The sequence below is a fragment of the Mauremys reevesii genome, linkage group 1 (assembly GCF_016161935.1).
Source record: "Mauremys reevesii isolate NIE-2019 linkage group 1, ASM1616193v1, whole genome shotgun sequence".
Classification (NCBI taxonomy): domain Eukaryota; kingdom Metazoa; phylum Chordata; order Testudines; family Geoemydidae; genus Mauremys; species Mauremys reevesii.
This window is the reverse complement of record NC_052623.1, coordinates 314,395,014-314,408,460: the sequence shown is the minus strand read 5'-3', so window position 1 is coordinate 314,408,460 and position 13,447 is coordinate 314,395,014. Positions and strand designations below refer to the sequence as shown.

The 13,447-nt window shown below is 42.9% G+C and overlaps 1 protein-coding gene across 3 annotated transcripts in view; it reads right to left on the bottom strand.

The window, feature by feature from the left end:
• The window catches only part of ST7 (suppression of tumorigenicity 7), a 228,699-nt gene that overhangs the window by 68,511 nt on the left and 146,741 nt on the right, over window positions 1-13,447 (bottom strand). For all 3 annotated transcript variants that reach the window (XM_039508628.1, XM_039508630.1, XM_039508634.1), the window contains exon 8: window positions 11,532-11,629. In XM_039508628.1, coding sequence (XP_039364562.1) covers window positions 11,532-11,629 — 98 coding nt within the window. The remainder of the gene's footprint in view (window positions 1-11,531; window positions 11,630-13,447) is intronic.

The following is a 13,447-nucleotide window of genomic DNA, read 5'->3' as shown; positions in this document are numbered from 1 at the left end:
ACAGTCTTTCTAGGCATGGCCACAGCCTGGGACACTGAAGAGGATCAGACATAATCATCTCTGTGCTTGCCAAACCAAACTAAATCTCTCTCAGAACACTTAAATCTTCTTTACTCAAGCAGCACAACAAATAAAACTAAAGTTTCAGACTGTGGCCTTCATTATGGCTGGTAAGATCTCTCATCCACTCTATACATATTGGGCCATATTCTACACAGATTGGAATACACTTGGAGTAGCTCAATTGTAATGGAGTTATTCCATATGTACACTGGCCTATGTGAGATCAGAATTGAGCACATTGTGTCTAGAAAAATGACAGGCTTCTGGTTTCTGTATCAGAATCATAATAAATTATTAATTATTGGCAGATGTCTAAATAAAAGCAACACCTGCATACACTTCCATACAAATTATGTGTTACTTGGTAATGCTGATAAAGTCAACCCAGCTATGTGTACCAGATTAAAGCAGCATATCATCACTGAAAAAATAACTCAAGCTCTTCAGTTTAGTCCAAGGGTCTCAAACTCAAATGACCACGAGGGCCATATGGGGGGAGGTTTAGGTTGGACATTAGGAAAAACTTTTTCACTAGTAGGGTGGTGAAGAACTGGAATGGTTACCTAGGGAGGTAGTGGAATCTCCTTCCTTAGAGGTTTTTAAGGTCAGGCTTGACAAAGCCCTGGCTGGGATGATTTAGTTGGGTTTGGTCCTGCTTTGAGCAGGGGGTTGGACTAGATGACCTCCTGAGGTCCCTTCCAACCCTGAGATTCTATGATTCTATGATGATGAGGACTAGTGCATTGACCCGCGGGCTCCATTACTGACACACACCCCTCACTGCTTCTGGCCCCGTCCCCACTCCACCCCTTCCATTAGGCCCCTGCCTCTTCCCACCCCTTCCCTGCCCCATTCCAACCCCTTCCCCAAAGTCCCTACCGCAACGCTGCCCCAGGGGGTGCAGAAAGGGTGCAGGGTGCGGTGAGAGCTCAGGGCAGGGAGTTGAGGTGGAGGTGTGCAGGGGGGGTGTTTGAGACCCAGGGGCAGCTTTAGACATTTCGCCGCCCCAAGCACGGCGGCATGCTGCAGGGGGTGCTCTGCCAGTCGCCGGGAGGGCGGCAGGCGGCTCCGGTGAACCTCCCGCAGGCGTGCCTGCGGAGGGTCCACTGGTCCCGCGGTCCGCAGGTCCCGTGGCTTTGGTAGGTCCACCAGAGCCGCGGGACCAGCGGACCCTCCACTGTTGAGACCCCTGGTTTAGTCTGTGACACAATAGTATTACCAGATTAATCAGATCATAAGTGGAGAGGATGATATAGTCCATAACAACAATAAAATAACTTCTTCATATGTATAAAACTGAAACATCTTAAATTCAGTATTATGTAACACATTCTTTCCACTCTCAATGACCAAATATATAAACCACAAATCCTATTTAAATCAATAACCATTCATTTTCTGGGTGTGTTCCAGAAAGGTCACTCAAACAGAACCTCAGTCTTCTGTTGTGCATAGTAGTCAAGTAACACGGTGTAATACACCAGTCATATTATCAAGATGTCCCTCATATGTGTAAGAAATTTAACAGCCAATACCCTTTTATTTTCTCAAAATGGCAATGACTGCGTCCCAGTCATGTTTTCCAGATGGCATCATGCACCTCTTAAAACTTTATCTCCTTCGTGTTCCATGTCTTAAGAAATCTGTTTTCAGTTATTCCAACACAAATAGGGCCTTCAGCCTCTCTCCTATGACAATGACATTCTGCAATCCCCAGACAACATATTCTTAATATTCCTTTAGGGTGAATAATTCCACCCGCCACCCTCATCAATCACATATACCCCATCAATAACATATTAAAGTTCTTAGAACTCCTTCATAAAAATATTGTTCATGTCTCCCATGAAGAAATGACAAGGCTCATTCATCCACTTAAAAAACAAAGGGCTAGACCTTCTGCTCTAACATAGGTGGAGCAAAGCAGCTGTAAATCTGGCTTAAATGACTTTGTGTAAAGGGGAACCCTCAGTGGCACAGAGCCACTCTCATTCTTGACCAGCATGTATGAGGGTCATGACCTGGGGATGGCTGTTGCTTTACAGTGTGTCTCGAGACTGGCTCAAGGCCCAAAATCCCCACAGTCAGGGAAGTGTAAAGGTGGCAAAACCTAGGTCTGAGAATCTAACCCAATGTCTGTAAGAGGGAAAGTGCAATAAAATTTGTCCAGGTTTGAAGTTTAGTTCTATCTCCATCCCTTCTTATTCTTCTAGTCCTTATTCTATAGCATAAAGCTCTTACTGAAGAAAGGGTAATTTCAATATTTAAAATGTCTAACATGTAGGACTTCAAGTCCAAGTCCTCCTGTCTTAGTGCTCTCTTGTGGTCCATCTTACATCTTATTTTATCAATCTACAATTTATTCCACAAATATAACATTAGCCACAAAATATAATCCAAATTAGTTACATATTGTTCTGTCTCTCACACTAAATCCTTTCTCATGGAAATGGATGATTAAAGGTAACTTCCCTTATCATGTTGTGGCAACACACACAAGGAACTTGTGAGAATTGAGGAACTATCCCAGATTGAGGTGTCATTAGAGGAGGTTTTGGAACAAACTGGTAAATTAAACAGTAATAAGTCAACAGGACCAGATGGTATTCACAGAAGAGTTCTGAAGGAACTCAGATGTGAAACTGCAGAACTACTAACTGTGGTATGTAACCTATAATTTAAATCAGCTTCTGTACCAAATGGCTGGAGGACAGCTAAAGTGATGCCAATTTTTAAAAAAGGCTCCATAGGCAATCCTGGCAATTACAGGCTGGTAAGCCTAACTTCAGTACCAGGCAAATTGATTGAAACTATAGTACAGAACAGAATTATCAGACATATAGATGAACACAATTTGTTGGGGAAGAGTCAACACTGTTTTGATAAAGGGAAATCATGCCTCACCAATCTACTAGAATTCTTTCAGGAGGTCAACAAGCATGTGGACAAGGGTGGTCCAGTGGATACGATGTATTTAGATTTTCAGAAAGCCTTTGACAAGGTCCCTCACCAAAGGCTCTTAAGCAAAATAAACTGTCATGGGATAAGAGGGAAGGTCTTCTAATGGATCAATAACTGGTTAAAAGACAGGAATCAAAGAGTAGGAATAAATGATCAGTTTTTAGAATGGAGAGATGTAAATAATGGTGTCCCCCGGGGGTCTATATTGGGACCAGTATTGCTTAACATAGCCATAAATGATCTTGAAAAAGGGGTAAACATGAGGTGGCAAAATTTGCAGATGATACAAAACTACTCAAGATAGTTAAGTCCAAAGCAGACTGCAAAGAGTTACAAAGGGTTACCAGAAAACTGGATGACTGGGAAACAAAATGGCAGATGAAATTCAATGTCGATAAATGCAAAGTAATGCACATTGGAAAACATAATCCCAACTATATATATATATAAATGATGGGGTCCAAATTAGCTGTTACCACTCAAGAAAGCGATCTTGGAGTCATTATGGATAATTCTCTGAAAACATCCACTCAATGTGCAGCAGCCATCAAAAAAGCTTAACAGAATATTGGGAATCATTAGGAATGGGATAGATAATAAGACAGAAAATATCATATTGCTGCTATATAAATCCATGGCATCCCCACATCTTGAATATTGCATGCGGATGTGGTCGCCCCATCTCAAAGAAGATATACTGGAATTGAAAAAGGTTCAGAAAAGGGCAACAAAAATGATTAGGGGTATGGAATGGCTTCCATATGAGGAGAGATTAATAAGACTGGGACTTTTCAGCTAAGGGGGGATATGATAGAGGTCTATAAAATCATGACTGGTGTGGAAGAAGTAAATAAGGAAGTGTTATTTACTCCTTCATATAACACAAGAACTAGGGGGTCACCAAATGAAATTAATAGGTAGCTGGTTTAAAACAAACAAAAGGAAGTATTTCTTCACACAACGCACAGTCAGCCTGTGGTATTCTTTCCCAGAGGATGTTGTGAAGGCCAAGAGGATAACAGAGTTCAAAAAAGAACTAGAAAAGTTCATGGAGGATAGGTCCATCGCTGGCTATTAGCCAGAATGGGCAGGGATGCAAAACTATGCTCTGACGTGTCCCTAACCTCTGTTTGCCAGAAGCTAAGTCGGGGTGACAGGGATGGATCACCTGATGATTACCTGTTCTGTTCATTCCCTCTGATGCACCTGGCATTGACCACTGTCAGAAGACAGGATACTAGGCTAGATGGGCCATTGATCTGACCCAGTATGGCTGTTCTTATGTAAGATATGTTGACAAATATCAATATATTTTCTATACTTCTTCCTAATCCATGTGTGAACAAGGGTGGATATACAAATACTTTGCCAGTCTTACCTATCAACAAAAAGTTGATATACACCAGTGCCTAAAGTATTGCATTTCTGATATGCTCATGAAATGAATTGTAGGTGGAAATGGAAGGGGCTGAAAATTCCTTTGTCTCTAAATTTGTTAGAAACAAGGTATTTTGGTTCATATTTTGCACTATTTCTTCAGCAGCCAATATTACATCATATCTCCTCAAATCTGAAAGTCATTTCATTCATCTCAATATCTTTCACCATTCTCCTCTTTCTAACTGACTATATGGTAAATCTTGGAGGGTGGAGGTAGTGAGTGTTAATAGTTGCATTGTATAGTTATTAGATAAATGTTACAAATTATCAACATTACAGGTGGCTGTGAGCCTTAGAGCATTCCAATGCCAGAAGGCAAGGGGCTCATTAGATCAGGTAATAAATTTCAGCTGGCCTGTACCTGTACCTCAGCTCACTATGGTTATAATCTGTATCTAAAAGGTGTCATGTAATGTCACTGGAAAACTAACAAACCATTGATCATTAAGATTCTTGCATGAAGGATGTCTGCAATGTGTATTAAGAGTTATGGATATATGCTGTAATGATGACTAAAATGTGTTTAAACCAGGCATGTCAGGGGGAGTTGGTAAACAGGTCTGCCCTAGACAAAGGAATATATATTTGCTTCTCTGACCAGCTTAGTCATCAGGCAGAGACAACGACAATCGATTAACATATTAGGTAAACAAAGCTATCAGTCTAACAAGAGGGGGAGGAGACAACTTCCAGCAGGGAAGAAAAACTTTATCTTGGCTATAAACTGAACCTCAAGTGATAAGTAAGGCTATGTTTTAGTCATGGGTATTTTTAGAAAAAGTCATGGACAGCTCACAGGCAGTAAACAAAAAATCACAGCCTGTGAACTGTCCATGACTTTTACTATATATCCCAAACTAAAACTTGGGGCTAGGAGCTGCAGGGCCAGGCCAGTGGGAGCTGGGGAGCCCCCCACCTGGATGTAAGCGGCACCCCACACCACCAAATGCCCTGCTCTTAGCCCCGAGCCCCCTCCCACACACCCAAACTGCTGCTGCTGCAGAAGTCACGGAGGTCATGGAAAATCACGGAATTCATTACTTCTGTGACCTCCATGACAGATTCGCAGCCTTAGTGATAAGCAATTGAATCAACTGATTGTCTACAATATTACTGTACTATAAAGTATATCAAGTGAGGTTTTCATGAAAGCTCATACAAATTGGTGATTAATATTGTCATAAAATGTATGCCTTAACACGCAGCCTCTTGTACTTCTGTGGAAGGTCCTGACTGAGGGAAAGTCAGCCATGCCTGGGAAGAAGGAAGATTGATGAAAGACACCACATTGAACAAATTCTGTACCTTGCTAGAGTAAGTTTCAGACTTTCAGATGCGTGTTTTCACTTTTATTTACTTGTAACCATCTCTACTTTTATTTTTTTTACTTGGCATCACTTAACCTATGACCTATTGTTAATAAATTTGTTTTATTTTTACTATAAACCAGCTTACTGTTGTGTTTGAAGGGAAGGGTGTATCTGCTTTAGTTAAATTAATAAGCACTGATGTGCTTTTGTCTTTTAAAGGAGCAAATAAATCTTATTTCTCTGAGTGTTCCAGGAGAGAGCTGGACACTTCAGGGCCCGCGGTTTGAGGAAAATTTGGGACTGGGAGTGTGTTGGGGTCACCCTGCAAATAGTAACCAAGGCTGGTGGAAGCCAGAGTGGGGCTGTAGACGGGCTGCAGGGATTAGAATTACATCTAGCAAAGAGAGAGACATTCAGTGTGATTGGCATGCTTGTAGGCTAGCTGTGAGTGTCCCAGGCTGGGAGCTACAGCAGCAAAGCAATGTAAGACACCCAAACTTGCAAGTAAGGTGACCAGACAATAAGTGTGAAAAATCAGGACAGGGAGTGGGTAATAGGCGCCTATATAAGACAAAGCCCCAAATATCAGGACTGTCCCTGTAAAACGGGACATCTGATCATCCTAGTTGCAAGACAAACAGTGACATAACCCCTTACTGGTGTGGACTGCATCCTGAACCCCATGACAGTAGCACGGGTAGTTAAGGTTACTCAACACTTTCTATTTTATTCCCTTTTGCAAAACTTTAATGTTTGGGCTGAAATTTTCATGATGGGTGTCTGCCTCAGGCTGAATTGTTTCGTTTGTTTTTTGACAGTTGCAGCTAAAACGGTTTCGCCATTTCATGTCTGAGAATGATATGAGGGATAAATAAATTGGTTTGCCCATATTAAATGATTGTACAATCATTTCAATGAGAAGCTCTACTGCTTTCCTGTTTTGGAGTATAGACTTAAAATTTGGCAAGAGGTTGCCTTGGTAACAGGGATGTGCCTCTTGCCATCCCCATGAAAACTTCCCCAAATTTGGCCAAGTTACAATACTCTGAAAAAATTGCAGATGCTCAGCAGAGACTTGTTAGATCTGAGCAGCTAAATTGTCCAAAGATTCCATCCTGACTGAGCACTTTCCATTCCCCCAGAGCTCCTGTGTGTCGACTGGACTGCGCATGTGCAATCCCCAAAGACCAGTTGAGAACACTCCATCCTTCGACTGCATGGGCTGAGCTGTATTTCCCTGCAATTGCTCTTCCTGGAAGCCTGAGGCGACTGTGTCACCAGGCACGGGAAGTGACAGCACAGAAAAACTCTCTCTCCCCTGCTCTTAATGCTCCTCCTGCTGGCACCCAGGGAGCATGGAGGGGAAGGAGGAAACAGCCTGATTTGAATGCAGAAGGGTGAAGAACAGAGAGTGGGGAGAAGCAAGGGATGGGGACAGTAATTAAACTGGCCTGAAAAAAAATGTATGTGGGGTCTATCATCACCCCAACATCTACCTGTCCTCCTGTTCAGCAATTAATCTGTCCCTCAACTGCCAAGTCAATATTGCCCCAGCCACCATCAATTCTGTACCCACATCAGTTCTCCCCCCTCCAACCTAGACATCAGTTGTGCTCCCACATCAGTTCTGCCCCCCCCAGCCCTCCATCAATGCTGCTCCCACATCAATTCTGTCGCCCACCTTGCCTATTACAGCCTCATCTCTGCGCCTCCTGAAACTACTAGGGTTCTTCACCCTGCTTTCCCCAGCCAGGTGCTGCCAACAAGGAGAGACAAGGAGGAAAGGAACAGCGGTGCCAACCCATTGCACACAGAAGGGGAGGGGGGAGCAGAGCAACCCTGAGCTGCTGGACTTTCTGCTGCCTCCTCTGCCCTCCTATCCTGTGACAATGGTGCCCTCTCCTGAGAGGAGAGGGAGAGAACTCTGCCTGCTTCCTATAGCATCTCCGATTTGCTGCTCTCCTGTGGGCAAGTAGGGAAAGTAGCCAATCAAAGGGGGTTTTCTCCCAGGTGGTATTTAAAATGTGCACCCTCAGTGACCCACCTCCCTTTTTATAAGTGTTGTTTCCTGGGCCTGCAACCCATCGTGATCTTTAAGCACTGAGCAGGGAGGAACCCAGGAGGATAGCAGGAGCTAGGGAAAGAGGTGGGGAATAGGAGACAAAGGGGATACAGAAAGGCTGGGGGACACAAGGGCAAAAGAGTCTGCAACCACTGAGCACACTTCACTGTAGAACCTGCATTCCCGAGTTTCAATATTCCTTTGCCATCTAGCAATTATCTGTGAAACCTTTTGGCAAAGTGTTTCATCCCCCTCTGGAACTGGTTCACTTAAAGAATGACAACCTACTATTGTTACTGGTCACTCCTTTAGCTCAAGAGATAGAGGATTATGCTATATCTGATGATAATGATGATGATCCATCCATAGGATGGAATGTTTGTTTTTTTCAATTTTAATTTTTTTTTAAACATAGGAAATTTTCACTGCCCATGCAATCTTAATTCAGCACCCTTGTTCACATGCCTTATGATACACAATTTAATTACATTTTCAACAGGACCCCTGTGTCATTCAGTGCATAGATTCATAGATTGTAGGGCTGGAAGGGACCTCGAGAGGTCATCGAGTCCAGTCCCCTGCCCTCATGGCAGGACCAAATACTGTCTAGACCGGTCCGCGGTGAGTTTCCTCATAAGAGCGTCGAATAGGATAATAATATGGCACTGGACCCTGGCACATTGGGAAAAAAATTGCCGGTCCCCCACATCAGATAGTTTGAGAAGCACTGGTCTAGACCAGGGGTCGGCAACCTCTGGCCTGCGGCTCGCCAGGGTAAGCACCCTGGCGGGCCGGGCCAGTTTGTTTATCTGCTGTGGGCCAGGCGCTTCCCACCCCACCCCATTGGCCTGGGACGGCAAACCACAGCCAGTGGGAGCCGCAGTCCGCCGAACCTGCTGACGCAGAAGATAAACAAACTGGCCCGGCCCATCAGGATGCTTACCCTGGGGAGCCACGTGCCAGAGGTTGCCGACCCCTGGTCTAGACCAGTGCTTCTCAAACTATCTGATGTGGGGGACCGGCAATTTTTTTTCCAATGTGCCAGGGACCAGTGCCATATTATTATCCTATTCGACGCTCTTATGAGGAAACTCACCGCGGACCGGCAGCCGATGGCTCGCGGGGTACCGGTCCGCGGACCACCACTTTCAGAAGCACTGGTCTAGACCATCCCTGATAGACATTTATCTAACCTACTCTTAAATATCTCCAGAGATGGAGATTCCGCAACCTCCCTAGGCAATTTATTCTAGTGTTTAACCACCCTGACAGTTAGGAACTTTTTCCTAATGTCCAACCTAAACCTCCCTTGCTGCAGTTTAAGCCCATTGCTTCTTGTTCTACCCTTAGAGGCTCGGTGGTCTGGTGGTAAAAGTAGTGAATTCAGTAGGGTGAAACGGAATTCATGAATAGAAAGCGAACTACCCTAGTTCCTCCGACTCCACTACTCGCCAGGCGCCCCTCAGCGGCCGGCGGCTCCAAGGTCTCGACTCCTCCTCCGCTCCTGCCTGCGCGAGGAGGAGTTCGGTTCAGCGCTTCGGTTGAACACAATCGCGTCTAGATCAGACGCGATAGTTCGAACTCCGAGCAGTCGAACTTGCCACGTCGATCCAGCAGGTAAGTGTAAACGTGCCCTAAGATGAACAAGTTTTCTCCCTCCTCCTTATGACATCCTTTTAGATACCTGAAAACTACTATCATGTCCCCTCTCAGTCTTCTCTTTTCCAAACTAAACAAACCCAATTCTTTCAGCCTTCCTTCATAGGTCATGTTCTCTAGACCTTTAATCATTCTTGTTGCTCTTCTTTGGACCCTCTCCAATTTCTCCACATCTTTCTTGAAATGTGGTGCCCAGAACTGGACACAATATTGCAGTTGAGGCCTAACCAGCGCAGAGTAGAGCGGAAGAATGACTTCTCGTGTCTTGCTCACAACACACCTGTTAATGCATCCCAGAATCACGTTTGCTTTTTTTGCAACAGCATCACACTGTTGACTCATATTTAGCTTGTGATCCACTATAACCCCTAGATCTCTTTCTGCCGTACTCCTTCCTAGACAGTCTCTTATCATTTTGTATGTGTGAATTGATTGTTCCTTCCTAAGTGGAGCACTTTGCATTTGTCTTTATTAAACTTCATCCTGTTTACGTCAGACCATTTCTCCAATTTGTCCAGATCATTTTGAAATATGAACCTATCCTCCAAAGCAGTTGCAATCCCTCCCAGTTTGGCATGGACCTGCTCTGGGGATGAATCAGCTTGTGTAGGGAAGGGGATTGTTGTCTGTAGGACACCCGCTTCCATTTTTTGCAGAAGTTGGAAGGTGTGTACTGAATGAGACCAGGGATTGGAAGAAGAGAGAGAATGATCTCATGGTTAAGACAGTTGAATTCTGCCCTGGAGAACTAGATTCTATCCCTGCCTTTGCCACAGAATTCCTATGTGATGCTGGGCAAGTCACTTAAACCAAACTTTTCACAGGTTGTCGGTAACTGTGTGTTCCTCATTTTCTGGCCACCTGACTTGAGATCCTGGGGTCTGATCTGAAGAAGTGCTGAGCACTCACACCTGCACATGAAGCCAATGGGAGCAGTGCTAAGGACATACAAGGGGCTATATAATACTAAGTACTCTGGAAAATCAGGAGCTACATCTCTCAAATTAGGCACCCAACATTATGGATACTTTTGATCATAATATCTCTGTGCCTCAAGTTTCCCATCTGTAAAATGGGGGTAATAATACCACTTACTTTACAGAGGTATTGTGAAACTAAATTAATTGTTTGTGAAGCACTCACATCCTATAGTGATGAATGCTAGAGAAAAGACCATGAGGAGATAAAAATTCTGTTTTCAAAGCAGGGTTTGAATGGTGTGTAGTAAATAAGGCATGGGCCACACATTGACCAATATGGATAAAACTCATGTATTGAACAGCTCATTAAATCAACATCATCCATTCTATGGACTGAATGAGGCAGGGATCCTGTGGAAAAATAGTATGTGATAATGTAATTAAAGACTGCATCATAATACATGTGAACAAGGGGGCTGGTTTAAGATTGTACAAGCAACCTGAATCCTGGCATTTCCTAGCATTTTCCTTACTTTACCTTGCAACCTTAATAATCTTCTTTTAACATAGTTTATATATAAATTAGACACAAAAACCTATCAGCAGCATTCTTATTGCCAGCTATACATGTAATCTGCAAGCAAACTGAACATCATTTCTATGCTGTTCCTTTCAAAGGACATAGTTACATGCAACTATAAATAAGGCTAAGATTTTGTCAGGGTTCTTTTTAGTAAAAGTCACAGACAGGTCATGGGCGCTAAACAAAAATTCATGGAAACCGCGGGGCTTGAGCGCAACCAGGGGGTGCAGCCACGGGGAGCGCACAGTTCCTGCTCCCAAGCTGGCTGCAGCTGTGGGAAAGGGGTGCACAGACCGTCTGCAGCCCCCCCCTCCAACCCCCCAAGCCACAGGTCAGGGGCTGCAGGATCCTGGTTCCAGCCATCCAGCCCCAGCTGCAGCAGGGCAGGGACGCACAGTCCCGCCTCCAGCCCCAGCTTCAGCTGCTGACAGCTGAAGCGGAAGAAGTCACGGAGGTGCGGTAAACTCATGGAATCCGTGACTGCCGTGACCTCCATGACTAAATCGTAGCTATAAATACAAATCCAGACTCACATCTCTCATCATTTTTACAGCTTCCCTGGTCCTTCCCAGCTTTCTTGCACACATTGCCAGCCTCCGCTTAATGTATACTAACACATTAGTATCTCGTCCTGGAGAAGGGAAAAAGAAAAAAAGATTAAAAAAGAATACATAAAGCAAAGATCCATTTAACATGCCCACATAGTATAAACTGTAGCTGTCCCTCCGCATTTTTATCATTTTTGATCAATAAGGACACTATAGTAAATGCAACGAAGAACATGGGGCTAAATTCTGTTGTTGGTTACACTGGCCTAGGTCTGGTATAACTCCTCTGAAGTCAACAGAGTTACTCCAGATATACATTGGTATTAATAAGACCATCATTTGGTCCCATGTCTATGGAGTACAGTCAGCCCTCAAGTTATAGAAGTCTTCTAAACATGAGAATACTACAGCATAAAACAATCAAAGAAGGGGAAGGCTTGTCAATTAATACATAAAACAAATGCAGTGTTACAGTTAGCAACAAATTACTCTACTTGCCTATTTATCAACTAGTATAGCAGTCAATACTTGATAAAGATAATAGGCTGCTGCAGAGCGGCTATAAAAGTGAATGTCACCTTCTGCATTAGGCTTTGTATGGGTTAAACACCATACATTCATTATAAGGAAAGGCAGTTAATTTTGAATTTCTGCTTTACATTACTGTTGCCCCATTGCTCGTGACATTAACAGATTCCAGATATGACAATATTATGGAAGAGAAAATGCTCTGATAACAAAGAAGGCACCAAAAAGTAACTAGCTGCAGCAATGGCTCTCATGGAAGATAAGCCATTAGATTCTTGTCTTATTCTTTCTGTGAGAACCAAGAATCATTCTCTGACTATAATTATAATATGTCCTTCTAACATGCTTTTGGACCAACAGGAAATGTGCATATAGTTAATCGTCTATAAAATTACCATAAAAAGAAAATATAACACACCTGCTAGAGATTATCTTCATGTAGAACATGCAGCCTTTAAAGATTTTGAGACAATAGTCCTAACATTTTCAAGTGTTTAATAATAAGAACAAGATGTGTGCTGAAAACATTCCAAGTACCTACAAATTATTTTAAAGCTGTGATTATACTTTTCAAATAGATTAAGCAACAGGTTGAAAGGTCTGACTTTAGAAGAGAAAATAAATAATGCAGAAGGAGGAATTTCTTCAGCTGTATTTTATATTATTTTATAAAATACTTATCTCTATACTGAGTCCTATATATTTAATAAAAGACTCATTAGTTACATCTGTTTTCAACATCTATATATGGTGCAACTAATAGGGCATATCTGTCAAACTGGAACTCCTTAAGAGTTATACTGATTGAAGAAATAGTCATGTGTATTTTCTCATTATGACATCAAGATAACCCTTTAAGCCAAGATTTTCAAAAGTGACTAGTGATTTGGGGTACATCTAAAAGGCCCTTTAAAGGAAGGATTTACAGCACTTTCTAAAATTCAGAGCCTTTCATGGTGTGTCAGCTTGGGCACCCAGAATCAATAGTCACTTTTAAAAACCAGAGCTTTACTGTTTAGAACATTAAATATTGTGTGCGCATGAATGTATGTACACATGCACATAAATGTAGGCATTTGCTAGGGTTTAAGAAGGAATATCATGGATTCCACTTCTGAAAGACTAACATGTCCACTCCTTCCCACCCCAACAGCGTCATGAAGGTTTGGCAACAAAGTAATAAATAAATACTTAGCAGTGAAACTCACCCTTGTGCAAAGGGTCAGCACACTGTTTAGACATCAGTCACTAGAGTAGATTTTAAGTAGGAATTAAGTGGTGCATAGGCCTTCACCTTTATCTCACTCAATAATGAATTGAATCTCACAACACTCCTGTGAGGTAAAGTATCATCGACACATTTAAAGATGGGG